Here is a 26,201-nt window from a genome sequence, read left to right as displayed (position 1 = left end):
CCAGCAGGACCCAAAACCATGGCTGCCAAAATGTGGAGATCTCCTATGGTGGCAGCGCAATGAAGTGCAGAGTGGTAGCGCTACGGGGTATGTGCCCCACTAATGAAGAGCGGGCAGTGAGGAGCGCTATCTGCCCAGTCACAGCATACAGCATTACCAGAGCTGCCTGGCAGCGGAGCAAGGGGCTGGGATGGCCCTGTAATCATTATGGTGACATGGGGTGCAGAGGCGGGGGTTGGGCACTCACAGGGGCTCTCTGCATCCTCCTCCTCCTCCTCGTCGCTGGACTCGCTGACTTGCAGAGTGACTGCTGTGCTGGTGACTGAGGTCCAGTCAAAATATATCCCAAACCCAATATCGTAGTCGTCGGTGGCAAACTCCCAGCAGAGCCGCTTTCCATCCGGGTGTGTGGGCACGCGGACGGTCATCACCTCGCCCCTCCGTACGGTCAGCAGGCCGTGCTTCTCATTCGCCATGCGATGCTTGAACTCGCGCAGGTTGGCGCTGGTCCACGTGGTGGCGGGTCTTAGTGGATGAGGTGGAACTAGAGAAAACAGTGGAGAGGTCAGCACCACCTTTAGAGGGCAGTAACACCAACTACCCACGCGCTCACCTTTCCCTTCCGTCACGCTTGGTTCCTCCAGGCGTGGATCGACCTTCACAATATCCGTGGTGCCGTTGTATTCTGACTGGATCATCAGGACATCGTGAGGTGGAGGATCGGCCGATACGAGGGAGAGGAGGGCTTCTAGCTCCTGCAGCACAACCAACAGCATGAGGTCTTTGCAAGTGGGGTCCACAAGTACAGCCACACCCCTGCAGACTATAGCCACGCCCACACTGTGGCATTACTCAACCCCAGTGTCTCACAGAAGAACAACCCCACCCATGTGAGTCTGGAGGTCTGTGCCCCCTCCACATGCAGCTGCAGGGACCACTCTGTGTTACTTTATCAGCTGCCGTTACCAATTGGCTGCCCACCCTCTGCACTTTTACAGGGCCCAGACCTCCTTGAAAAGTGGCATCTATGGACTGAAGACAATACCTGAGGTTCCACAGGAATTAACCGTGGAGAACCCCTCCGTGTGCCCAGCGTGAGGTCCCCCAGCAGCAGAGAGTCACTCACCTTGTCAAGGGCGGTTTTTGTGAGTTCTGCAGTTGACATCCTTGTTGTAGTTTTAGTTGTAACCAGAGTTTGGTTGGTCATGGTGGCATCGTGTCCTGCACTATTTGTGGTGGCATTGTGTCCTGTACTAGTCGTGGTGGCATCGTGTCCTGCACTAGTCGTGGTGGCATCGTGTCCTGCACTATTTGTGGTGGCATCGTGTCCTGTACTAGTTGTGGTGGCATCGTGTCCTGCACTAGTCGTGGTGGCATCGTGTCCTGCACTAGTCGTGGTGGCATCGTGTCCTGTACTAGTCGTGGTGGCATCGTGTCCTGTACTAGTCGTGGAGGCATCGTGTCCTGTACTAGTCGTGGTGGCATAGTGTCCTGTATTAGTTGTGGTGGCATCGTGTCCTGCACTAGTCGTGGTGGCATCGTGTCCTGCACTAGTCGTGGTGGCATCGTGTCCTGTACTAGTCGTGGTGGCATCGTGTCCTGTACTAGTCGTGGTGGCATCGTGTCCTGCACTAGTCAAGGTGGCACCGGTGGCAGTGCTTCCTGCACTAGTTGTGGTTGCAGTATGTACTGCACTGGTTGTGATGGCATCCCCTGGCTCATCTTTGGGGCTTTCTGTGCTAGCAGCACCCTCTCCCTCCCCTGGTTGCTCTGGTGGTCTTGAGGTTTTGACATTTTCACACTGTGAACTGAAAAAGATAGAGAGATTAACCCCTTCACAGTGCACAGCAGTGCGTGTTAGGCGAAGGGCACCCACCTTTCTGCCTGGGTAGATACCAGCGGGGTCGCTTGCTGTAGGGTCGGCAATAATGGCTCAGTTTCATTCAGATTCCTATTTTTCAATGTGACTCCATCTCCTGCAAGAAGAAAACATGATGGCGGTGGTGAGCGGCAGTGGACCTCATCCTGCCCCTGCTCCCGGCAGTTATGTAATAGGTTACAGTCGGAGAGAGCAGGGCCCCTGGGGGCCACATTGCACATGATGTAAGTCTTGCACACTGCACTGTGTCCTATAAATAAGGAGCTTTGTTCTCAGACTGCCCAGGAGAGGATGAGACTTACACCTCCCCATCCCCAGTAACGATGAGGCTGCAGATGGCTTCACGCACCCAAGTGCATGAGAAGCCATCAGACCCAGCGGGGTCCCTACAGGTAGTGCGACACCACAGTGGCCCCCTCACAGGCACTGCAGCAGCTGCTGTTTGAGTCTACAGTCGGGAGCCGCAGCTGGAGGAGGAAACGTCCCGAGGATGAGGAGGATTTGAATAACTTTGAATAGCAAATATAAAATAAGGAATAAACTAAGGAAGGGGAGGGGGGCGACCTACCTGCACCCCCAACACCAGAAGCGCCCCCTAGGATGTATTTATTTACCCCCCCGGCATTACCCCCTGCAGGATTAGCAGGTTTACACATTTGGAATTAACTTGGCATTGTGACATTTGGACTGTAGATCAGCCTGGAAGTGTGAAATGCACTGCAGCAAAAAAGAATGTTATTTCTTTGTTTATTTTTTTTTTTAAATTGTGAAAAGTCTTTTCAGAGGGTCATTTATTATTCAACCCCTCAACCCACCATAATTCTGTTTGGTTCCCCTAAAGTATTAAGAAGTAGTTCAGGCACAAAGAACAATAAGCTTCACATGTTTGGATTAATTATCTCTTTTTCCAGCCTTTTCTGACTATTTAAGACCCTCCCCAAACTTGTGAACAGCACTCATACATGGTCAACATGGGAAAGACAAAGGAGCATTCCAAGGCCATCAGAGACAAGATCGTGGAGGGTCACAAGGCTGGCAAGGGGTACAAAACCCTTTCCAAGGAGTTGGGCCTACCTGTCTCCACTGTTGGGAGCATCATCCAGAAGTGGAAGGCTTATGGAACTACTGTTAGCCTTCCACGGCCTGGACAGCCTTTTAATGTTTCCTCCCGTGCCGAGGCCAGGCTTGTCCGAAGAGTCAAGGCTAACCCAAGGACAACAAGGAAAGAGCTCCGGGAAGATCTCATGGCAGTGGGGACATTGGTTTCAGTCAATACCATAAGTAACGTACTCCACCGCAATGGTCTCCGTTCCAGACGAGCCCGTAAGGTACCTTTACTTTCAAAGCGTCATGTCAAGGCTCGTCTACAGTTTGCTCATGATCACTTGGAGGATTCTGAGACTGACTGGTACAAGGTTCTCTGGTCTGATGAGACCAAGATCGAGATCTTTGGTGCCAACCACACACGTGACGTTTGGAGACTGGATGGCACTGCATACGACCCCAAGAATACCTTCCCTACAGTCAAGCATGGTGGTGGCAGCATCATGCTGTGGGGCTGTTTCTCAGCTAAGGGGCCTGGCCATCTGGTCCGCATCCATGGGAAGATGGATAGCACGGCCTACCTGGAGATTTTGTCCAAGAACCTCCGCTCCTCCATCAAGGATCTTAAGATGGGTCGTCATTTCATCTTCCAACAAGACAACGACCCAAAGCACACAGCCAAGAAAACCAAGGCCTGGTTCAAGAGGCAAAAAATCAAGGTGTTGCAGTGGCCTAGTCAGTCTCCTGACCTTAACCCAATTGAAAACTTGTGGAAGGAGCTCAAGATTAAAGTCCACATGAGACACACAAAGAACCTAGATAACTTGGAGAAGATCTGCATGGAGGAGTGGGCCAAGATAACTCCAGAGACCTGTGCCGGCCTGATCAGGTCTTATAAAAGACGATTATTAGCTGTAATTGCAAACAAAGGTTATTCCACAAAATATTAAACCTAGGGGTTGAATAATAATTGACCCACACTTTTATGTTTAAAATTTGTAAAAATTTAACTGAGCAACAAAACTTTTTGGTTTGTAAGATTTATGCATCTGTTAATAAATCCTGCTCTTGTTTGAAGTTTGAAGGCTCTAACTTATTTGCATCTTATTAAACCTGCTAAATCTGCAGGGGGTTGAATACTACTTGTAGGCATTGTATATATATACATACAACCCCCAGTCACTATACTATGTATATACACCCCCAGTCACTATAATATATATACAACTAGACAGCCCCACCCAGTCAATATACTGTATATACAACTCCCCCCCCCCCCCCCTCCCCAGTCACTGTAATATAAATATGTATCCCCCCTCTGGATGCTATAATATACAGGTGCTTCTCATAAAATTAGAATATCCTCAAAAAGTTAGTTTATTTCAGTTCTTCAATATAAAAAGTGAAACTCGTATATTATATAGTTATTACTAACAGAGTGATCTTTTTCACACGTTTATTTCTGTTAATGTTGATGATTATGGCTTACAGCCAATGAAAACCCAAAAGTCAATATCTCAGTAAATTAGAATACTTTATAACACCAGCTTGAAAAATGATTTTATAATCCGAAATGTTGGCCTACTGACCATACATTTCAAGGTTTTCATTGGCTGTAAGCCATAATCATCAACATTAGCAGAAATAAACACTTGAAATAGATTACTCTGTTTGCAATGACTCTATATATGACTTTCACTTTTGTATTGAAGAACTGAAGTAAATTAACATTTTGATGATAATAATAATGATAATCTTTATCTTCATGATATTCTAATTTTGTGAGAAGCACCTGTATATACACCTCCAGTCACTATATAACCCCCCCCCCCCGGTCACTATACTATACAGTATATATACACATACGTACAGATACCCTCCCCCGTCACTATAATATGGGGAGGGTGGGGGGAATGTATATATTATAGTGACTGGGGTGTGTGTAATGTAATATAATATATATATATATGTATATATATATATATATATATATATATATATATATACATATATACAAATAAGCAAGAGAAGGCAGCACTCCAAGTCCTTTTAAAGGTGAAAAAATGTGACATTTATTCAACCCACATCTCTGTGCGACGTTTCGGCTCACACTGAGCCTTTTTCAAGCCTTTTTGCTGCCTTCTCTTGCTTATTTGTGTATACATGTGGGTAGATGAGTGGACCATTCTACCCAGGAGGCCAGGCACCCACCGGTGAGCATTGTGCTGTTCCAATTTTTTTTTCTCTCTCTCTCCTCAGAAAGGAGATTACAGAATTAAAAGCCCCGTAGCCCTGGACATCTGAACCAGCAGGGGGCAATGGAAACAAGCCAGAGGGCAGACAACATGGCTACCACTGAACAGAATGTAGAGACACCAAACAGCATTAAAATAATAACCAAAAATATGACTGATCCTGAAACCAGAGAGATGGAAGAGAGAAGAAAACCAGCCACCAGCAAAGCCAGCACCACAGACCCCCGTCAGCAGCACCGTAGCCCACCCAAGACATCGCAAAGTCCTGATATTGTCCTAATAATGGACTCAAATCCTGAAACCAGAGAGATGGAAGAGAGAAGAGAACCAGCCACCAGCAAAGCCAGCATCACAGACCCCCGTCAGCAGCACCGTAGCCCACCCAAGACATCACAAAGTCCCGATATTGTCCTAATAATGGACTCAAATGGGAAGTACCTAAATACACAGCGGCTATTCTCAGGAAAACAGGTCCGTACAATCCGCTGTGCAAATATTGAACAGGTGACAGAGGTCATCATCAGTAAACCACGGTTTACCAACCGAAAGCACATTATTATACACACGGGTACAAACAATCTGCCAGACCAGCAGATCGCAGAACAACTGATCAAACTGGCAAAGATGGCAAAACTAAAATTCCCAGACAGTAAAATCATTCTGTCATCGCTGCTCCCAAGAAAGGACATATCCAGGCAAACCACCCAAGCCATCAATACAGAACTGACTGAAAAGATCAAGACTGAGCCAAACGTGACCCTGGCACAACACTTCTCCATAAACAAAAGTCACCTGCACGATAATAAACATCTCAATAAACAAGGGGTCAGCCTCCTGGCCAAAGAGCTGAAGGACATCGTGCTAAACAGAGACCCCGGGCCTGGATTCAACAGTGGCCATAATCACACTGAAAGACCCCCAAGAACGAAAAAGCAGAAAACCCCAATGCTACCTCCTGAAGCTGGAAACAAAGCTCTTCACCCAGTGTCAGACCATCAGAGGTGGAGACCTCCACGGAGGGGACCACCGAGCCAGCACAGACACATGCAGAGCAGAGATAGGGATGAGATAAAGAACCTGCTCAAGGAGCTGTGCAGAATAATAATGTGACTGGATGGAAGCAAGCACTTCTATAAAACTGTCAGAAATCCAATTTGTCCCACACAGCCATACTCATTACAAGGTATATACACACAAAATACACAGAAGAACTTACAATCAGCAGCTGGAATATCCAGGGTCTCAACGCCTCAACCTTTGGATCTAAAACAAAGGACCCTGATTTTATACAAAGACTGAAAAATATAGACATTCAGATCCTCCTGGAAACATGGACCAGAGCCGAAAACGAATCCCTGGTGCCTATTGGATACAAGGAATTCTCGGTCCATGCCCAGAAAAATAAAAACATCAAACAGGGCTGGGGCTCAGGAGGAGTAGTGATCTGGTATAAAGAGGAGCTCCACCAGTACATCAAACCGGTGAAGAAAGGAGGCAGCCACATATGGATCAGAATCAGCAGCTCCATCCTCACCTGTCAGTCTGATGTCCACCTCTGTGCCACCTATATACCACCGCCAGAGTCCCCCTACTTCAATCCAGACTGCTTCGAGATCTTACAAAGAGAAGCCGCCCATTATCAGGCCCTGTGCAAAGTTCTCATCTTTGGAGACCTCAATGCAAGAACAGGGAGAGAGAGAGACTTCCTGACAACGGATGGAAACATCTACATACTTGGAGCAGAGAATGACGGCCAAGACCCTGTACACACTGAGAGAAACAGCTATGACAGTACAGTCAACAAAAGTGGCAGAAAGCTCCTGAACGTATGTAGAAGTTTAGGACTTCATATCCTTAATGGACGAAGCAAAGGTGACTCCTTAGGAAGGTATACACTAAACTCCCATGTAGGGAGGAGTGTAGTAGATTACGCCATTACAGATCTGAACCTGGCAGATGTCAGCGCCTTCATAGTCACCCCACAAACGCACCTGTCAGACCACAGCCAACTTCTTCTGTACATGAAATCTACAGAGAAACCATCCACTCAGAAGCCACAGCAGAGCGGCCTCTTCACCCGGCCTCCATCCTGTAAATGGTCCAAAATGTCGGCACTAAAGTATAAAGAAGCTTCCAGCAGACCTGAAATACAGCGGATGCTCCACCACTTCTACAACCTCGAGTACATGCCAAACCCAGAGGGAGTGAGCCAAGCCGCAAAGGACCTCAACAATATATTCTACGCAATGGCCAGACTGTCCGACCTTAAAAAAGTCGACTACAAGAGACCAAAAGAAACACAGGACAATGGCTGGTTTGACAGAGAATGTAAAGCTGTACGGAAGACCCTGAGAACAGCCTCCAACAAGAAACACAGAGACCCCAACCACCTGGGTCTGAGGGAAGCCTATGACTCCATACAAAAGCAGTACAAAGCCATCCTCAGGAGGAAGAAGCAGAGTTACATCTCTACCAAGCTTAACCACTCCAAGACGCCCTCCAAGACAACTCCTTCTGGGAACTATGGAACCACATGGGCACCAAAGACAAGAAAAACAACACCCATATCCAAAATGGCAACCTCTGGCTCCAATACTTCAGAGATCTCTATAAAGACATTCCAAAGGAAGGACTAAGCCAAGAACAGGAAAACATAATGGCGAAACTAAAAGCAATGGAGGAAAAAATCAAAAACTTCCAAAACCTGGTGGATACACCTATAACACTACAGGAAGTAGCCGAGAGACTCTCCTCCATAAGAGGTAGAAAAGCCGGTGGCCTGGATGGAATCCTACCAGAAATGCTAAAGTACAGCCCACCAGAAATACAGGCTGCAATGGTTAAACTCTTCAATATTGTGCTGAGTGCCGGCTACTTCCCTCGTACCTGGAACCAAGGCCTCATCACACCCATCCACAAGAGTGGGGACAGGTATGACCCAGCCAACTACAGAGGCATATGTGTCAGCAGCAACCTGGGAAAACTGTTCAACAGTATCCTGAACAAGAGGATCCTCACCTTCCTCACCGAGCACAACGTCCTCAGCAAGAGCCAAGCAAGGTTCATGCCGAACCACCGCACCACTTACCACATCTATACTCTGCACAGCCTCATTCAGAGACACGTCTACAATACAAAGAATGGGAAGATATACACCTGCTTAGTGGACTTTAAAAAGGCCTTTGATTCAGTGTGGCACCCGGGCTTATTCCTGAAACTGCTGGAGAGTGGAATAGGAGGAAAGACCTACGATGTCATCAAAAGCTCCTACACCGAGAACCGCTACAGCGTGAGTGTGAACGGCAGAAGAACGGCTTATTTCCAGCAGAGCCGCGGAGTCAGACAAGGCTGCAGCCTAAGTCCAACGCTCTTCAACATCTACATCAACGAGCTGGCTACCACCCTGGAATCCTCCTCAGCACCAGGTCTCACGCTCCACGACGCTCAGGTGAAATTCCTGCTGTTTGCAGATGACCTGCTGCTGCTGTCACCAACCGAGAAAGGCCTCCAGGACAACCTGAAAATCCTGGAGAAATTCAGCTCCACCTGCGCTCTATCGGTCAACCTAAAGAAAACCAACACCATGGTGTTCCAGAGGAGAAAGAGAAGATCAGACCAGCACCCATCGTTTGTCCTCAACAACTGCGACCTCACAGGAACGGACAAATATACCTACCTGGGCCTAGAGATTCACCGGTCAGGGAGCTTCAATCAAGCCATAGAGACACTGAAAGACAAGGCCTGCAAAACCTTCTATGCCATCCGAAGGAAACTCTACCATCTGAAGCCACCAGTGAGGGTCTGGCTAAAAATCTTCGACTCCATCATCGCCCCAATCCTCCTGTATGGCAGCGAAGTCTGGGGTCCTCACACCTACCCAGACTGGTTAAAGTGGGATTCCAGTCCAACAGAAATATTCCACCTGGAATTCTGCAAGCACCTTCTCCAGGTCCATCGGAGCACCTCCAACAGTGCTTGCCGGGCTGAGCTGGGCTGATTCCCTCTACACCTAACAGTTCTAAAGAGGGCGCTGTCATTCCGGGCTCACCTGCATAGGAGCAATCCAAGCTCCCATCACCATAAAGCCCTGATACATGTAGGTGAAACAGAAAAACTAGAACCCTTGGAACAGCCCAGCCAAAACCAACCGGACCAGAACACCAATCACAACAACCTGACAAAAGCCGGAATCAGGAAGATGGCAGACGAAGGCCAGGAGAGGTATGTCAGTGACTGGAAGAATGATATCATCAGCTCACAGAAACTGATCATGTACCGGAGTCTACAGAGAGACTACAGACTGGCCCCATATCTGGAGAAACTCCCGGACCCCAGAGATCGCAAGATCCTGAGCCGATATAGACTCAGTGCCCACAGTCTGGCCATCGAATGTGGCCGACACAGGCAGACCTACAAGCCCAGGGAGGAAAGACTGTGCCAACACTGTGACCAGGAGGCCATAGAGGACGAAACCCACTTCCTGATACACTGCTCCAAATACTCAGCAGTGAGGGACACTCACTTCAGGAGACTCTCACATCTCTTCCCAGACTTCATCACCATGAAGGAGGAAGAGAAAACATATATCCTGCTGGGAGAAGAAGAGAGAGCAGTGGAGATAGCAGCGCGGTATGTGAGCGAATGTCATAGACTGCGAGAAAGAGAACTATGATGCCATGGACTATAGCCCCCACAATGGATCTGCCCCCATCCACCTTCCCTACAGCTCCTACCCATCATCCCCACAGTCCCTATCCCTATTGCCTTTATACACTTGCTTTGGCAAAACTGATGTGTATTTGGTGCTGCCAATAAAGCTTCTTTGAATCTTGAATTATATATATCTATATACAGTGGGGCAAAAAAGTATTTAGTCAGTCAGCAATAGTGCAAGTTCCACCACTTAAAAAGATGAGAGGCGTCTGTAATTTACATCATAGGTAGACCTCAACTATGGGAGACAAACTGAGAAAAAAAAATCCAGAAAATCACATTGTCTGTTTTTTTAACATTTTATTTGCATATTATGGTGGAAAATAAGTATTTGGTCAGAAACAAAATTTCATCTCAATACTTTGTAATATATCCTTTGTTGGCAATGACAGAGGTCAAACGTTTTCTGTAAGTCTTCACAAGGTTGCCACACACTGTTGTTGGTATGTTGGCCCATTCCTCCATGCAGATCTCCTCTAGAGCAGTGATGTTTTTGGCTTTTCGCTTGGCAACACGGACTTTCAACTCCCTCCAAAGGTTTTCTATAGGGTTGAGATCTGGAGACTGGCTAGGCCACTCCAGGACCTTGAAATGCTTCTTACGAAGCCACTCCTTCGTTGCCCTGGCGGTGTGCTTTGGATCATTGTCATGTTGAAAGACCCAGCCACGTTTCATCTTCAATGCCCTTGCTGATGGAAGGAGGTTTGCACTCAAAATCTCACGATACATGGCCCCATTCATTCTTTCATGTACCCGGATCAGTCGTCCTGGCCCCTTTGCAGAGAAACAGCCCCAAAGCATGATGTTTCCACCACCATGCTTTACAGTAGGTATGGTGTTTGATGGATGCAACTCAGTATTCTTTTTCCTCCAAACACGACAAGTTGTGTTTCTACCAAACAGTTCCAGTTTGGTTTCATCAGACCATAGGACATTCTCCCAAAACTCCTCTGGATCATCCAAATGCTCTCTAGCAAACTTCAGACGGGCCCGGACATGTACTGGCTTAAGCAGTGGGACACGTCTGGCACTGCAGGATCTGAGTCCATGGTGGCGTAGTGTGTTACTTATGGTAGGCCTTGTTACATTGGTCCCAGCTCTCTGCAGTTCATTCACTAGGTCCCCCCGCGTGGTTCTGGGATTTTTGCTCACCGTTCTTGTGATCATTCTGACCCCACGGGGTGGGATTTTGCGTGGAGCCCCAGATCGAGGGAGATTATCAGTGGTCTTGTATGTCTTCCATTTTTTAATTATTGCTCCCACTGTTGATTTCTTCACTCCAAGCTGGTTGGCTATTGCAGATTCAGTCTTCCCAGCCTGGTGCAGGGCTACAATTTTGTTTCTGGCGTCCTTTGACAGCTCTTTGGTCTTCACCATAGTGGAGTTTGGAGTCAGACTGTTTGAGGGTGTGCACAGGTGTCTTTTTATACTGATAACAAGTTTAAACAGGTGCCATTACTACAGGTAATGAGTGGAGGAAAGAGGAGACTCTTAAAGAAGAAGTTACAGGTCTGTGAGAGCCAGAAATCTTGATTGTTTGTTTCTGACCAAATACTTATTTTCCACCATAATATGCAAATAAAATGTTAAAAAAACAGACAATGTGATTTTCTGGATTTTTTTTTCTCAGTTTGTCTCCCATAGTTGAGGTCTACCTATGATGTAAATTACAGACGCCTCTCATCTTTTTAAGTGGTGGAACTTGCACTATTGCTGACTGACTAAATACTTTTTTGCCCCACTGTATATAATTGTCTAAGGGTTTTTCCGTCTGTCTTTCTGTCTGTCTGTCCTGGAAATCCCGCGTCTCTGATTGGTCGAGGCCGCCAGGCCTCGACCAATCAGCGACGGGCACATCCTTTATGATGTCATAAAGGATGTAGATATCCCGCGTCTCTGATTGGTCGAGGCCGCCAGGCCCGTTGCTGATTGGTTTTTCCGTCTGTCTGTCTTTCTGTCTGTCTGTCCTGGAAATCCCGCGTCTGTGATTGGTCGAGGCCGACAGGCCTCGACCAATCAGCGACGGGCACAGCGACGATGATGTCATAAAGGATGTAGATATCCCGCGTCTGATTGGTCGAGGCCGCCAGGCCTCGACCAATCAGCAACGGGCACAGCGACGATGATGTCATAAAGGACGTAGAAATCCCACATTTCTGATTCAGCAACGGCACAGTATCGACGTAGATGTCATAATGGTTGCCATGGCGACTATGATGTCATAAAGATTGCCTTAATCAATCAGCGACGGGCACAGTCTGCCGCGAATTCTGGAATCATTATTGTCCATATACTACGGGGACATGCATATTCTAGAATACCCGATGCATTAAAATCGGGCCACAATCATATATATATATATATATATATATATATATATATATATATATATATATATATATATATATATATATATATATATATATATATATATATATATATACACATATACTAGATTGTGGCCCGATTCTAACGCATCGGGCATTCTAGGATATGCATGTCCCCGTAGTATATGGACAATGATGATTCCAGAATTCGCGGCAGACTGTGCCCGTCGCTGATTGGTCGAGGCAACCTTTATGACATCATCGTCGCCATGGCAACCATTATGACATCTACGTTGATACTTGTTATGAAGGCAATCCAGTAACACAGTGTGCAGTAATCAGAGCACATACAGTGATCTGACAATAACCCAAAAACAATAGAACGAGCTCTGAGACGTGGAATCTCTGTAGACCGCAATACCTGAACCTATCCTAAACACAACTAAAGGCAGCTGTGGATTGCGCCTGACACTACCTATGCAACTCGGCACAGCCTGATGAACTGACTAGCCTGAAGATAGAAATACAAGCCTGACTTGCCTCAGAGAAATACCCCAAAGGAAAAGGCAGCCCCCCACATATAATGACTGTTAGCAAGATGAAAAGACAAAACGTAGGGATGAAATAGATTCAGCAAAGTGAGGCCCGATATTCTAGATAGAGCGAGGATAGCAAAGAGAACTTTGCAGTCTACAAAAAACCCTAAAGCAAAAAACCACGCAAAGGGGTCAAAAAGACCCACCGTGCCGAACTAACGGCACGGCGGTACACCCTTTGCGTCTCAGAGCTTCCAGCAAAAAACGAATAGACAAGCTGGACAGAAAAAACAGCAACAAAAGCAAAGAAGCACTTATCTAAGCAGAGCAGCATGCCACAGGAAAGATCCAGAAGCTCAGATCCAACACTGGAACATTGACAAGGAGCAAGGAAGACAGAATCAGGTGGAGTTAAATAACAAGGCAGCCAACGAGCTCACCAGAACACCTGAGGGAGGAAGCCCAGAAGCTGCAGTACCACTTGTGACCACAGGAGTGAATTCAGCCACAGAATTCACAACAGTACCCCCCCCTTGAGGAGGGGTCACCGAACCCTCACCAGAGCCCCCAGGCCGACCAGGATGAGCCACATGAAAGGCACGAACAAGATCTGGAGCATGGACATCAGAGGCAAAAACCCAGGAATTATCTTCCTGAGCATAACCCTTCCATTTAACCAGATACTGGAGTTTCCGTCTAGAGACACGAGAATCCAAAATTTTCTCCACAATATACTCCAATTCCCCCTCCACCAAAACAGGGGCAGGAGGCTCAACAGATGGAACCATAGGTGCCACGTATCTCCGCAACAACGACCTATGGAATACATTATGTATGGAAAAGGAGTCCGGGAGGGTCAGACGAAAGGACACAGGATTGAGAATCTCAGAAATCCTATACGGACCAATAAAACGAGGTTTAAATTTAGGAGAGGAAACCTTCATAGGAATATGACGAGAAGATAACCAAACCAGATCCCCAACACGAAGTCGGGGACCCACACGGCGTCTGCGATTAGCGAAAAGTTGAGCCTTCTCCTGGGACAAGGTCAAATTGTCCACTACCTGAGTCCAGATCTGCTGCAACCTGTCCACCACAGAATCCACACCAGGACAGTCCGAAGACTCAACCTGTCCTGAAGAGAAACGAGGATGGAACCCAGAATTGCAGAAAAATGGAGAGACCAAGGTAGCCGAGCTGGCCCGATTATTAAGGGCGAACTCAGCCAACGGCAGAAAGGACACCCAATCATCCTGGTCTGCAGAAACAAAACATCTCAGATATGTTTCCAAGGTCTGATTGGTTCGTTCGGTCTGGCCATTAGTCTGAGGATGGAAAGCCGAGGAAAAAGATAGGTCAATGCCCATCCTACCACAAAAGGCTCGCCAGAACCTTGAAACAAACTGGGAACCTCTGTCAGAAACAATATTCTCAGGAATGCCATGCAAACGAACCACATGCTGGAAGAACAAAGGCACCAAATCAGAGCAGGAAGGCAATTTAACCAAGGGCACCAGATGGACCATTTTAGAAAAGCGGTCACAGACCACCCAAATGACTGACATCTTTTGAGAAACGGGAAGGTCAGAAATGAAATCCATCGAAATATGTGTCCAAGGCCTCTTCGGGACCGGCAAGGGCAAAAGCAACCCACTGGCACGTGAACAGCAGGGCTTAGCCCTAGCACAAATCCCACAGGACTGCACAAAAGTACGTACATCCCGTGACAGAGATGGCCACCAGAAGGATCTAGCCACTAACTCTCTGGTACCAAAGATTCCTGGATGACCAGCCAACACCGAACAATGAAGTTCAGAGATAACTTTACTAGTCCACCTATCAGGGACGAACAGTTTCTCGGCCGGACAACGATCAGGTTTATTAGCCTGAAATTTTTGCAACACTCGCCGCAAATCAGGGGAGATGGCAGACACAATGACTCCTTCCTTGAGGATACTCGCCGGCTCAGATAAACCCGGAGAGTCGGGCACAAAACTCCTAGACAGAGCATCCGCCTTCACATTTTTAGAGCCCGGAAGGTACGAAATCACAAAATCGAAGCGAGCAAAAAATAACGACCAACGGGCCTGTCTAGGATTCAAGCGCTTGGCAGACTCGAGATAAGTAAGGTTCTTATGATCAGTCAATACCACCACGCGATGCTTAGCTCCTTCAAGCCAATGACGCCACTCCTCGAATGCCCACTTCATGGCGAGCAACTCTCGGTTGCCCACATCATAATTACGCTCAGCAGCAGAAAACTTCCTGGAAAAGAAAGCACATGGTTTCAACACTGAGCAACCAGAACCTCTCTGTGACAAAACCGCCCCTGCTCCAATCTCAGAAGCATCAACCTCGACCTGGAACGGAAGAGAAACATCTGGTTGACACAACACAGGGGCAGAACAAAAACGACGCTTCAACTCCTGAAAAGCTTCCACGGCAGCAGAAGACCAATTAACCAAATCAGCACCCTTCTTGGTCAAATCGGTCAATGGTTTGGCAATGCTAGAAAAATTACAGATGAAGCGACGATAAAAATTAGCAAAGCCCAGGAACTTTTGCAGACTTTTCAGAGATGTCGGCTGAGTCCAATCCTGGATGGCTTGGACCTTAACCGGATCCATCTCGATAGTAGAAGGAGAAAAGATGAACGCCAAAAATGAAACTTTCTGCACACCGAAGAGACACTTTGATCTCTTCACGAACAAAGAATTAGCACGCAGGACCTGGAAAACCATTCTGACCTGCTTCACATGAGACTCCCAATCATCTGAGAAGATCAAAATGTCATCCAAGTAAACAATCAGGAATTTATCCAGATACTCACGGAAGATGTCATGCATAAAAGACTGAAAAACAGATGGAGCATTGGCAAGTCCGAACGGCATCACTAGATACTCAAAATGACCCTCGGGCGTATTGAATGCCGTTTTCCATTCATCTCCTTGCCTGATTCTCACCAGATTATACGCACCACGAAGATCTATCTTAGTGAACCAACTAGCCCCCTTAATCCGAGCAAACAAGTCAGATAACAATGGCAAGGGATACTGAAACTTAACAGTGATCTTATTAAGAAGGCGGTAATCAATACACGGTCTCAGCGAACCATCCTTCTTGGCTACAAAAAAGAACCCTGCTCCCAGTGGTGATGACGATGGGCGAATATGTCCCTTCTCCAGGGATTCCTTCACATAACTGCGCATAGCGGTGTGTTCAGGCACGGATAAATTAAATAAACGACCTTTAGGGAATTTACTACCAGGAATCAAATTGATAGCACAATCACAATCCCTATGCGGAGGTAGGGCATCGGACTTGGGCTCTTCAAATACATCCTGATAATCAGACAAGAACTCTGGGACCTCAGAAGGAGTGGATGACGAAATAGACAAAAATGGAACATCACCATGTACCCCCTGACAACCCCAGCTGGATACCGACATAGAGTTCCAATCCAATACTGGATTATGGGTTTGTAGCCATGGCAACCCCAACACGACCACATCATGCAGATTATGTAGCACCAGAAAGCGAATAACTTCCTGATGTGCAGGAGCCATGCACATGGTCAGCTGGGCCCAGTACTGAGGTTTATTCTTGGCCAAAGGTGTAGCATCAATTCCTCTCAACGGAATAGGACACCGCAAAGGCTCCAAGAAAAACCCACAATGTTTAGCATAATCCAAATCCATCAGATTCAGGGCAGCGCCTGAATCCACAAACGCCATGACAGAATACGATGACAAAGAGCATATCAAGGTAATGGACAGAAGGAATTTGGACTGTACAGTACCAATGACGGCAGACCTATCGAACCGCTTAGTGCGCTTAGGACAATCAGAAATAGCATGAGTGGAATCACCACAGTAGAAACACAGCCCATTCAGACGTCTGTGTTCTTGCCGTTCAACTCTGGTCATAGTCCTATCGCACTGCATAGGCTCAGGTTTAATCTCAGACAATACCGCCAGATGGTGCACAGATTTACGCTCGCGCAAGCGACGACCGATCTGAATGGCCAAAGACATAGACTCATTCAAACCAGCAGTCATAGGAAAACCCACCATGACATCCTTAAGAGCCTCAGAGAGACCCTTTCTGAACAAAGCTGCCAGCGCAGATTCATTCCACAGAGTGAGTACTGACCACTTCCTAAATTTCTGACAATATACTTCTATATCATCCTGACCCTGGCACAAAGCCAGCAAATTTTTCTCAGCCTGATCCACTGAATTAGGCTCATCGTACAGCAATCCGAGCGCCAGGAAAAACGCATCGACACCACTCAATGCAGGGTCTCCTGGCGCAAGAGAAAATGCCCAGTCCTGAGGGTCGCCGCGCAAAAAAGAAATAATAATCAAAACCTGTTGAACTGAATTACCAGAAGAATGAGGTTTCAAGGCCAGAAATAGCTTACAATTATTTTTGAAGCTCAGAAACTTAGTTCTATCACCAAAAAACAAATCAGGAATAGGAATTCTTGGTTCTAGCATAGATTTCTGATCAATTGTATCTTGAATCTTTTGTACATTTATAACGAGATTATCCATTGAAGAGCACAGAGCCTGAATATCCATGTCCACAGCTGTGTCCTGAAGCACCCTAATGTCTAGGGGAAAAAAAAGACTGAACACAGAGCTGAGAAAAAAAAATGATGTCAGAACTTTTTTTTTCCCTCTATTGAGAATCATTAGTTTGGCTCCTTGTACTGTTATGAAGGCAATCCAGTAACACAGTGTGCAGTAATCAGAGCACATACAGTGATCTGACAATAACCCAAAAACAATAGAACGAGCTCTGAGACGTGGAATCTCTGTAGACCGCAATACCTGAACCTATCCTAAACACAACTAAAGGCAGCTGTGGATTGCGCCTGACACTACCTATGCAACTCGGCACAGCCTGAGGAACTGACTAGCCTGAAGATAGAAATACAAGCCTGACTTGCCTCAGAGAAATACCCCAAAGGAAAAGGCAGCCCCCCACATATAATGACTGTTAGCAAGATGAAAAGACAAAACGTAGGGATGAAATAGATTCAGCAAAGTGAGGCCCGATATTCTAGATAGAGCGAGGATAGCAAAGAGAACTTTGCAGTCTACAAAAAACCCTAAAGCAAAAAACCACGCAAAGGGGGCAAAAAGACCCACCGTGCCGAACTAACGGCACGGCGGTACACCCTTTGCGTCTCAGAGCTTCCAGCAAAAAACGAATAGACAAGCTGGACAGAAAAAACAGCAACAAAAGCAAAGAAGCACTTATCTAAGCAGAGCAGCAGGCCACAGGAAAGATCCAGAAGCTCAGATCCAACACTGGAACATTGACAAGGAGCAAGGAAGACAGAATCAGGTGGAGTTAAATAACAAGGCAGCCAACGAGCTCACCAGAACACCTGAGGGAGGAAGCCCAGAAGCTGCAGTACCACTTGTGACCACAGGAGTGAATTCAGCCACAGAATTCACAACAGATACTGTGCCCGTCGCTGAATCAGAAACGTGAGATGTCTACGTCCTTTATGACATCATCGTCGCTGTGCCCGCGGCCTCGACCAGAGACGTGGGATTTCCAGGACAGACAGAGACAGACAGAAAGACAGACGGAAAAACCCTTTATAGACTGCGCAAGCGCCGGCGCAGTCTGGGCCTCAGAGTGACGCTCCCGGGAGATCGCGGTATGCGTTCACACTGAACGCACACCGCGATCTCCAACAGAGAAGCAGGGACCGCCAGGGTGAGTATCGCCTATATTCACCTGTCCCGTTCCACCGCTGAGCGCCGCCATCTTCCCGGTCTTCGGCCTGTGACCTTCAGTTCAGAGGGCGCGATGACGCGCTTAATGCGCGCCGGCGCCGCCCTCTGACTGAACAGTCACAGCCAGGAGACCGGGAAGATGGCGGCGCTCAGCGGTGGAACGGGACAGACAGGTGAGTATAGTAAGTGCTGGGGGGCCTGAGCTGGCGGCGATACCGGCACCTGACCCCCACAGCGCGCCGGTGTCCCCGCCTGTTCAGGCCCCCGGATGGGTGCAGCACATGACAGGATGGGGACGCAGGATGGTTGCAGCACATACCAGGATGGGGACGCAGGATGGGTGCAGCACATAACAGGATGGGGACGCAGGATGGGGATGCAGGATGGGTGCAGCACATACCAGGATGGTGACGCAGGATGGGTGCAGCACATAACAGGATGGGGACGCAGGATGGGGACACAGGATGGGTGCAGCACATGACAGGATGGGGACGCAGGATGGGTGCAGCACATACCAGGATGGGGACGCAGGATGGTTGCAGCACATACCAGGATGGGGACGCAGGATGGGTGCAACACATACCAGGATGGGGACGCAGGATGGGGACGCAGGATGGGTGCAGCACATGACAGGATGGGGACGCAGGATGGGGACGCAGGATGGGTGCAGCACATACCAGGATGGGGACGCAGGATGGGTGCAGCACATACCAGGATGGGGACGCAGGATGGGTGCAGCACATGACAGGATGGGGATGCAGGATGGGTGCAACACATGACAGGATGGGGACGCAGGATGGGTGCAGCACATACCAGGATGGGGACGCAGGATGGGTGCAGCACATGACAGGATGGGGACGCAGGATGGGTGCAGCACATGACAGGATGGGGACGCAGGATGGGTGCAGCACATGACAGGATTGGGACGCAGGATGGGGACGCAGGATAGTTGCAGCACATACCAGGATGGGGACGCAGGATGGGTACAGCACATGACAGGATGGGGACGCAGGATGGGTACAGCACATGACAGGATGGGGACGCAGGATGGGTGCAGCACATGACAGGATGGGGACGCAGGATGGGTGCAGCACATGACAGGATGGGGACGCAGGATGGGTGCAGCACATACCAGGATGGGGACGCAGGATGGGGACGCAGGATGGGTGCAGCACATACCAGGATGGGGACGCAGGATGGGTGCAGCACATGACAGGATGGGGACGCAGGATGGGTGCAGCACATGACAGGATGGGGACGCAGGATGGGTGCAGCACATACCAGGATGGGGACGCAGGATGGGTGCAGCACATGACAGGATGGGGACGCAGGATGGGTGCAGCACATGACAGGATGTGGACGCAGGATGGGTGCAGCACATACCAGGATGGGGACGCAGGATGGGTGCAGCACATGACAGGATGGGGACGCAGGATGGGGACGCAGGATGGGTGCAGCACATGACAGGATGGGGATGCAGGATGGGTGCAGCACATGACAGGATGGGGGACGCAGGATGGGTGCAGCACATACCAGGATGGGGACGCAGGATGGGTGCAGCACATGACAGGATGGGGGCGCAGGATGGGTGCAGCACATGACAGGATGGGGACGCAGGATGGGTGCAGCACATGACAGGATGGGGACGCAAGATGGGTGCAGCACATGACAGGATGGGGACGCAGGATGGGTGCAGCACATGACAGGATGGGGACGCAGGATGGGTGCAGCACATGACAGGATGGGGTCGCAGGATGGGTGCAGCACATGACAGGATGGGGTCGCAGGATGGGTGCAGCACATGACAGGATGGGGGCGCAGGATGGGTGCAGCACATGACAGGATGGGGGCGCAGGATGGGTGCAGCACATGACAGGATGGGGGCGCAGGATGGGTGCAGCACATGACAGGATGGGGACGCAGGATGGGTGCAGCACATGACAGGATGGGGATGCAGGATGGGGACGCAGGATGGGTGCAGCACATACTAGGATGGGGACGCAGGATGGGTGCAGCACATGACAGGATGGGGACAGCACATGACAGGATGGGGACGCAGGATGGGTGCAGCACATGACAGGATGGGGACGCAGGATGGGTGCAGCACATGACAGGATGGGGGCGCAGGATGGGTGCAGCACATGACAGGATGGGGACGCAGGATGGGTGCAGCACATGACAGGATGGGGACGCAGGATGGGTGCAGCACATGACAGGATGGGGACGCAGGATGGGGACGCGGGATGGGTGCAGCACATACCAGGATGGGGACGCAGGATGGGTGCAGCACATGACAGGATGGGGGCGCAGGATGGGTGCAGCACATGACAGGATGGGGACGCAGGATGGGTGCAACACATGACAGGATGGGGGACGCAGGATGGGTGCAGCACATGACAGGATGGGGGCGCAGGATGGGTGCAGCACATGACAGGATGGGGACGCAAGATGGGTGCAGCACATGACAGGATGGGGACGCAGGATGGGTGCAGCACAGGACAGGATGGGGGCGCAGGATGGGTGCAGCACATGACAGGATGGGGACAGCACATGACAGGATGGGGACGCAGGATGGGTGCAGCACATGACAGGATGGGGACGCAGGATGGGTGCAGCACATGACAGGATGGGGGCGCAGGATGGGTGCAGCACATGACAGGATGGGGACGCAGGATGGGTGCAGCACATGACAGGATGGGGACGCAAGATGGGTGCAGCACATGACAGGATGGGGACGCAGGATGGGTGCAGCAGATACCAGGATGGGGACGCAGGATGGGTGCAGCACATGACAGGATGAGGACAGCACATGACAGGATGGGGACGCAGGATGGGTGCAGCACATGACAGGATGGGGACGCAGGATGGGTGCAGCACATGACAGGATGGGGGCGCAGGATGGGTGCAGCACATGACAGGATGGGGACGCAGCATGGGTGCAGCACATGACAGGATGGGGACGCAAGATGGGTGCAGCACATGACAGGATGGGGACGCAGGATGGGTGCAGCACATACCAGGATGGGGACGCAGGATGGGTGCAGGACATGACAGGATGGGGACGCAGGATGGGGACGCGGGATGAGTGCAGCACATACCAGGATGGGGACGCAGGATGGGTGCAGCACATGACAGGATGGGGGCGCAGGATGGGTGCAGCACATGACAGGATGGGGACGCAGGATGGGTGCAGCACATGACAGGATGGGGGACGCAGGATGGGTGCAGCACATGACAGGACGGGGGCGCAGGATGGGTGCAGCACATGACAGGATGGGGACGCAGGATGGGTGCAGCACATGACAGGATGGGGACACAGGATGGGTGCAGCACATGACAGGATGGGGACAGCACATGACAGGATGGGGACGCAGGATGGGTGCAGCACATACCAGGATGGGGACGCAGGATGGGTGCAGCACATGACATGATGGGGACAGCACATGACAGGATGGGGGCGCAGGATGGGTGCAGCACATGACAGGATGGGGACAGCACATGACAGGATGGGGACGCAGGATGGGTGCAGCACATGACAGGATGGGGACGCAGGATGGGTGCAGCACATGACAGGATGGGGGCGCAGGATGGGTGCAGCACATGACAGGATGGGGACGCAGGATGGGTGCAGCACATGACAGGATGGGGACGCAGGATGGGTGCAGCACATGACAGGATGGGGACGCAGGATGGGGACGCGGGATGGGTGCAGCACATACCAGGATGGGGACGCAGGATGGGTGCAGCACATGACAGGATGGGGGCGCAGGATGGGTGCAGCACATGACAGGATGGGGACGCAGGATGGGTGCAGCACATGACAGGATGGGGGACGCAGGATGGGTGCAGCACATGACAGGATGGGGGCTCAGGATGGGTGCAGCACATGACAGGATGGGGACGCAGGATGGGTGCAGCACATGACAGGATGGGGACGCAGGATGGGTGCAGCACATGACAGGATGGGGACGCAGGATGGGTGCAGCACATGACAGGATGGGGACGCAGGATGGGTGCAGCACATGACAGGATGGGGACGCAGGATGGGTGCAGCACATGACAGGATGGGGACGCAGGATGGGGACGCGGGATGGGTGCAGCACATACCAGGATGGGGACGCAGGATGGGTGCAGCACATGACAGGATGGGGGCGCAGGATGGGTGCAGCACATGACAGGATGGGGACGCAGGATGGGTGCAGCACATGACAGGATGGGGACGCAGGATGGAGCAGCACATACCAGGATGGAGACCATATACCAATATAAATGCTCGCCACCCGGGCGTAGAACGGGTTCAATAGCTAGTATATATATATATATATATATATATATATATATATATATATATATATATATATATATATATATATATATATACAAACTCACCCCCCATGCACTCGTGTATAAACCCTCTGTGCACTATAGTATATATACTGTGGAAACCTTCAAAAAGAACCTGAAGACCTACCTCTTCCGAAAAGCCTAAACCCTGCAGTAACCACCGATCGACCAAACCGCTGCACGACCAGCTCTATCCTCACCTACTGTATCCTCACCCATCCCTTGTAGATTGTGAGCCCTTGCGGGCAAGGTCCTCTCTCCTCCTTTACCACTTATGACTTGTATTGTTCAAGATTATTGTACTTGTTTTTTATTATGTATACCCCTCCTCACATGTAAAGTGCCATGGAATAAATGGCACTATAATAAATAATAATAATGTACACCCCCCTGTGCAGTATAGTATCTATATCCCCCTGTGCTCTATAGTATATATACCCCCTGTGCAGTATAGTATATACACCCCCCTGTGCTCTATAGTATATATACCCCCAGTGCAGTATAGTATATATATATATATATATATGCCCCCATGCACTATAGCATATATACACCCACTGTGCACTATAGTATATATACCCCGCTGTGCAGTATAGTATATATGCACCCCCTGTGCACTATAGTATATATACCCCCAGTGCACTATAGTATATATACACCACCCCCTATGCACTATAGTATATATATACCCACTGTGCAATATAGTATATATACACCCCCTGTGCAATATAGTATATATACACCCCTGTGCAATATAGTATATATACACCCCTGTGCAATATAGTATATATACACCCCCTGTGCAGTATAGTATATAGACACCCCTGTACAGTATATATACCCCCTATGCACTATAGAATATATACACCCCCTGCGCAATATAGTATATATACACCCCCTGTGCAATATAGAATATATACACCCCTGTGCAATATAGCATATATACACCCCTGTGCAATATAGTATATATACACCCCCTGTGCAATATAGTGTATATGTACACCCCCCTGTGCACTAAAGTATATAGACACCACCTGTGCAGTATAGTACATATACACCCCCTGTGCACTATATATACACCCCCTGTGCACTATAGTATATAGACACCCCCTGTACACTATATATACACCTAACGGTGGATACTGCGTCTGGAGGCTAGGTCCTTCGCTCTATGAACCGGCTCTAACAGCCCCTATATGCTTTATGGTTAAGTGTGGTCACCACCCCGCAACAACAGCATTTATTTGAAGCTATAAGGCCGGCGTCACACTCAGCGTATAAAAATACGGTCCGTAATTTATGGCCGTAATACGCAGAAAAGTCCCCAAAATAGTGTTCCGTATCTCCTTCGTAGGCAGGGTGTGTCAGCGTATTTTGCGCATGGCATCCTCCGTATGTAATCCGTATGGCATCCGTACTGTGAGATTTTCTCGCAGGCTTGCAAAACCGACATACGGACATGCAATGGATCTATGTGCTCCCAAAAACATATGTACTGTCTAATATATATATATATATATATATATATATATATATATATATATATATATATATATATATATATATATATATATATATATATATATATATATCTACTATATAAAGCTGAATGTGTGTGTGTGTGTATGTGTGTATGTATGTATATCCGGGATTGGCATCTGCACCGTCGCAGCTACAGCCACAAAATTTTGCACAGTCACACGTCTGGACCCCGAGAGCGTCATAGGCTACGTTGTGAGGTGAAATTTTAACCCCGCGCTTTCCAATTCACCAAACAATTTTGCCCCTATCTACATAATGGGGAAAAAAGTGAAAGGAAAAGTGTTGGAGGCGTCACAGCTACAGAAACAAAATTTTGCACAGTCACACGTCTGGACCCTGAGAGCGTCATAGGCTACGTTGTGAGGTGAAATTTTAACCCCGCGCTTTCCAATTCACCAAACAATTTTGCCCCTATCTACATAATGGGGAAAAAGTGAAATGAAAAGTGTTGGAGGCGTCGCAGCTACAGCCACAAAATTTTGCACAGTCACACGTCTGGACCCTGAGAGCATCATAGGCTATGTTGTGAGGTGAAATTTTAACTCCGCGCTTTCCAATTCACCAAACTATTTTTCCCCTATCTACATAATGGGGAAAACTGAAAGGAAAAGTGTTGGAGGCAAATTGACAGCTGCCAGATGTGAACAAGGGGGACTTAAAGAATGAGAGCGATGGCGCAAAAGAGTATATACCGATCAGTTGCTAAGTTGGGGCCACGACATGAGATACTGACCACACATGGGGATATGAACACACACACAAAATGCGCCACACACTACCACGTGCTTGAAGCCTCATAAAAGTCGAAACACAAAAGTCGCAGCTCAAAACTCGCCACATGCAAAAACTAGGCTCACGCAAAACTCGCCACAAGTGCAAAACTCACCTCATGGAAAACTCGCCACACGCAAAACTTGTACACGCGGAAAAATTGCCACATGCACAAAATTTGCAGTACATGCAAAAGTTGCCTCACACAAAACTTGCACATACTCAAAAGGCACCAGACATAAAACTCACCACGCGCAAAACTCGCCATGCGCAAAACTTGCTGCACACAACTTGCTACACTAACCTGTTACATGCAACTCGACACACAAAAAGTTGCTACACGCATGTTGCCACACAAAACTCATCTCACAAAAGTCGCTACATGCATGTCGCCACACACAACTCAACACACACAACTTGACAAACGAAACTCGCCCTAAAACACACACAAGTCTGGTATTAGCCTTCAAAAATAAAAATCTGATTAATAAGCAGACAAACTACAAGAGCAACAAATGTACCATATAGGAAATACAGCAGCTGTCAGTCACATGACCTGTCTATTATGTGTATGTGTGAGCTAATATATACTGCCAGGGGGAGGGCTTCCTGTTGGCTGGGGATTTATCAGGCTGCCAATTTATCTTACAAATACTGAGGTAAAAATACTGAGCAAATAACGAGGTCTAATACAGGAGATCACACAGGTATATACTATATACAGGGGAGATGACACACAGATATATACTATATACAGGAGAGATAACACACAGGTATATACTATATAGAGGAGATGACATACAGGTACATACTATATACAGGAGGAGATGACTTACAGGTATATACTAAATACAGGAGGAGATGACACACAGGTATATACTATATACAGGAGCAGATTACCTACAGGTATATACTATATACAGGAGGAGATGACATACAGGTATATGCTATATATAGAAGATGACATACAGGTATATACTATATACAGGAGGAGATGACACACAGATATATACTATATACAGGGGAGATGGCAC

The 26,201-nt window shown here is 48.6% G+C and overlaps 1 protein-coding gene across 1 annotated transcript in view; it reads right to left on the bottom strand.

The window, feature by feature from the left end:
- TMED8 (transmembrane p24 trafficking protein family member 8) overlaps positions 1-26,201 on the bottom strand; it is a 57,897-nt gene that overhangs the window by 1,812 nt on the left and 29,884 nt on the right. Inside the window, exons 2-5 of the mRNA XM_069735768.1 lie at positions 1,877-1,976; positions 1,127-1,808; positions 614-755; positions 248-544 (exon numbers count right to left, since the gene is read on the bottom strand). Of these exons, the coding sequence (XP_069591869.1) occupies positions 248-544; positions 614-755; positions 1,127-1,808; positions 1,877-1,976 (1,221 nt within the window). The remainder of the gene's footprint in view (positions 1-247; positions 545-613; positions 756-1,126; positions 1,809-1,876; positions 1,977-26,201) is intronic.

This window comes from Ranitomeya imitator, chromosome 1, assembly GCF_032444005.1.
Source record: "Ranitomeya imitator isolate aRanImi1 chromosome 1, aRanImi1.pri, whole genome shotgun sequence".
NCBI classification, from domain to species: domain Eukaryota; kingdom Metazoa; phylum Chordata; class Amphibia; order Anura; family Dendrobatidae; genus Ranitomeya; species Ranitomeya imitator.
The sequence above is the reverse complement of the archived record's forward strand: the minus strand, read 5'-3'. Positions and strand labels throughout refer to the sequence as shown.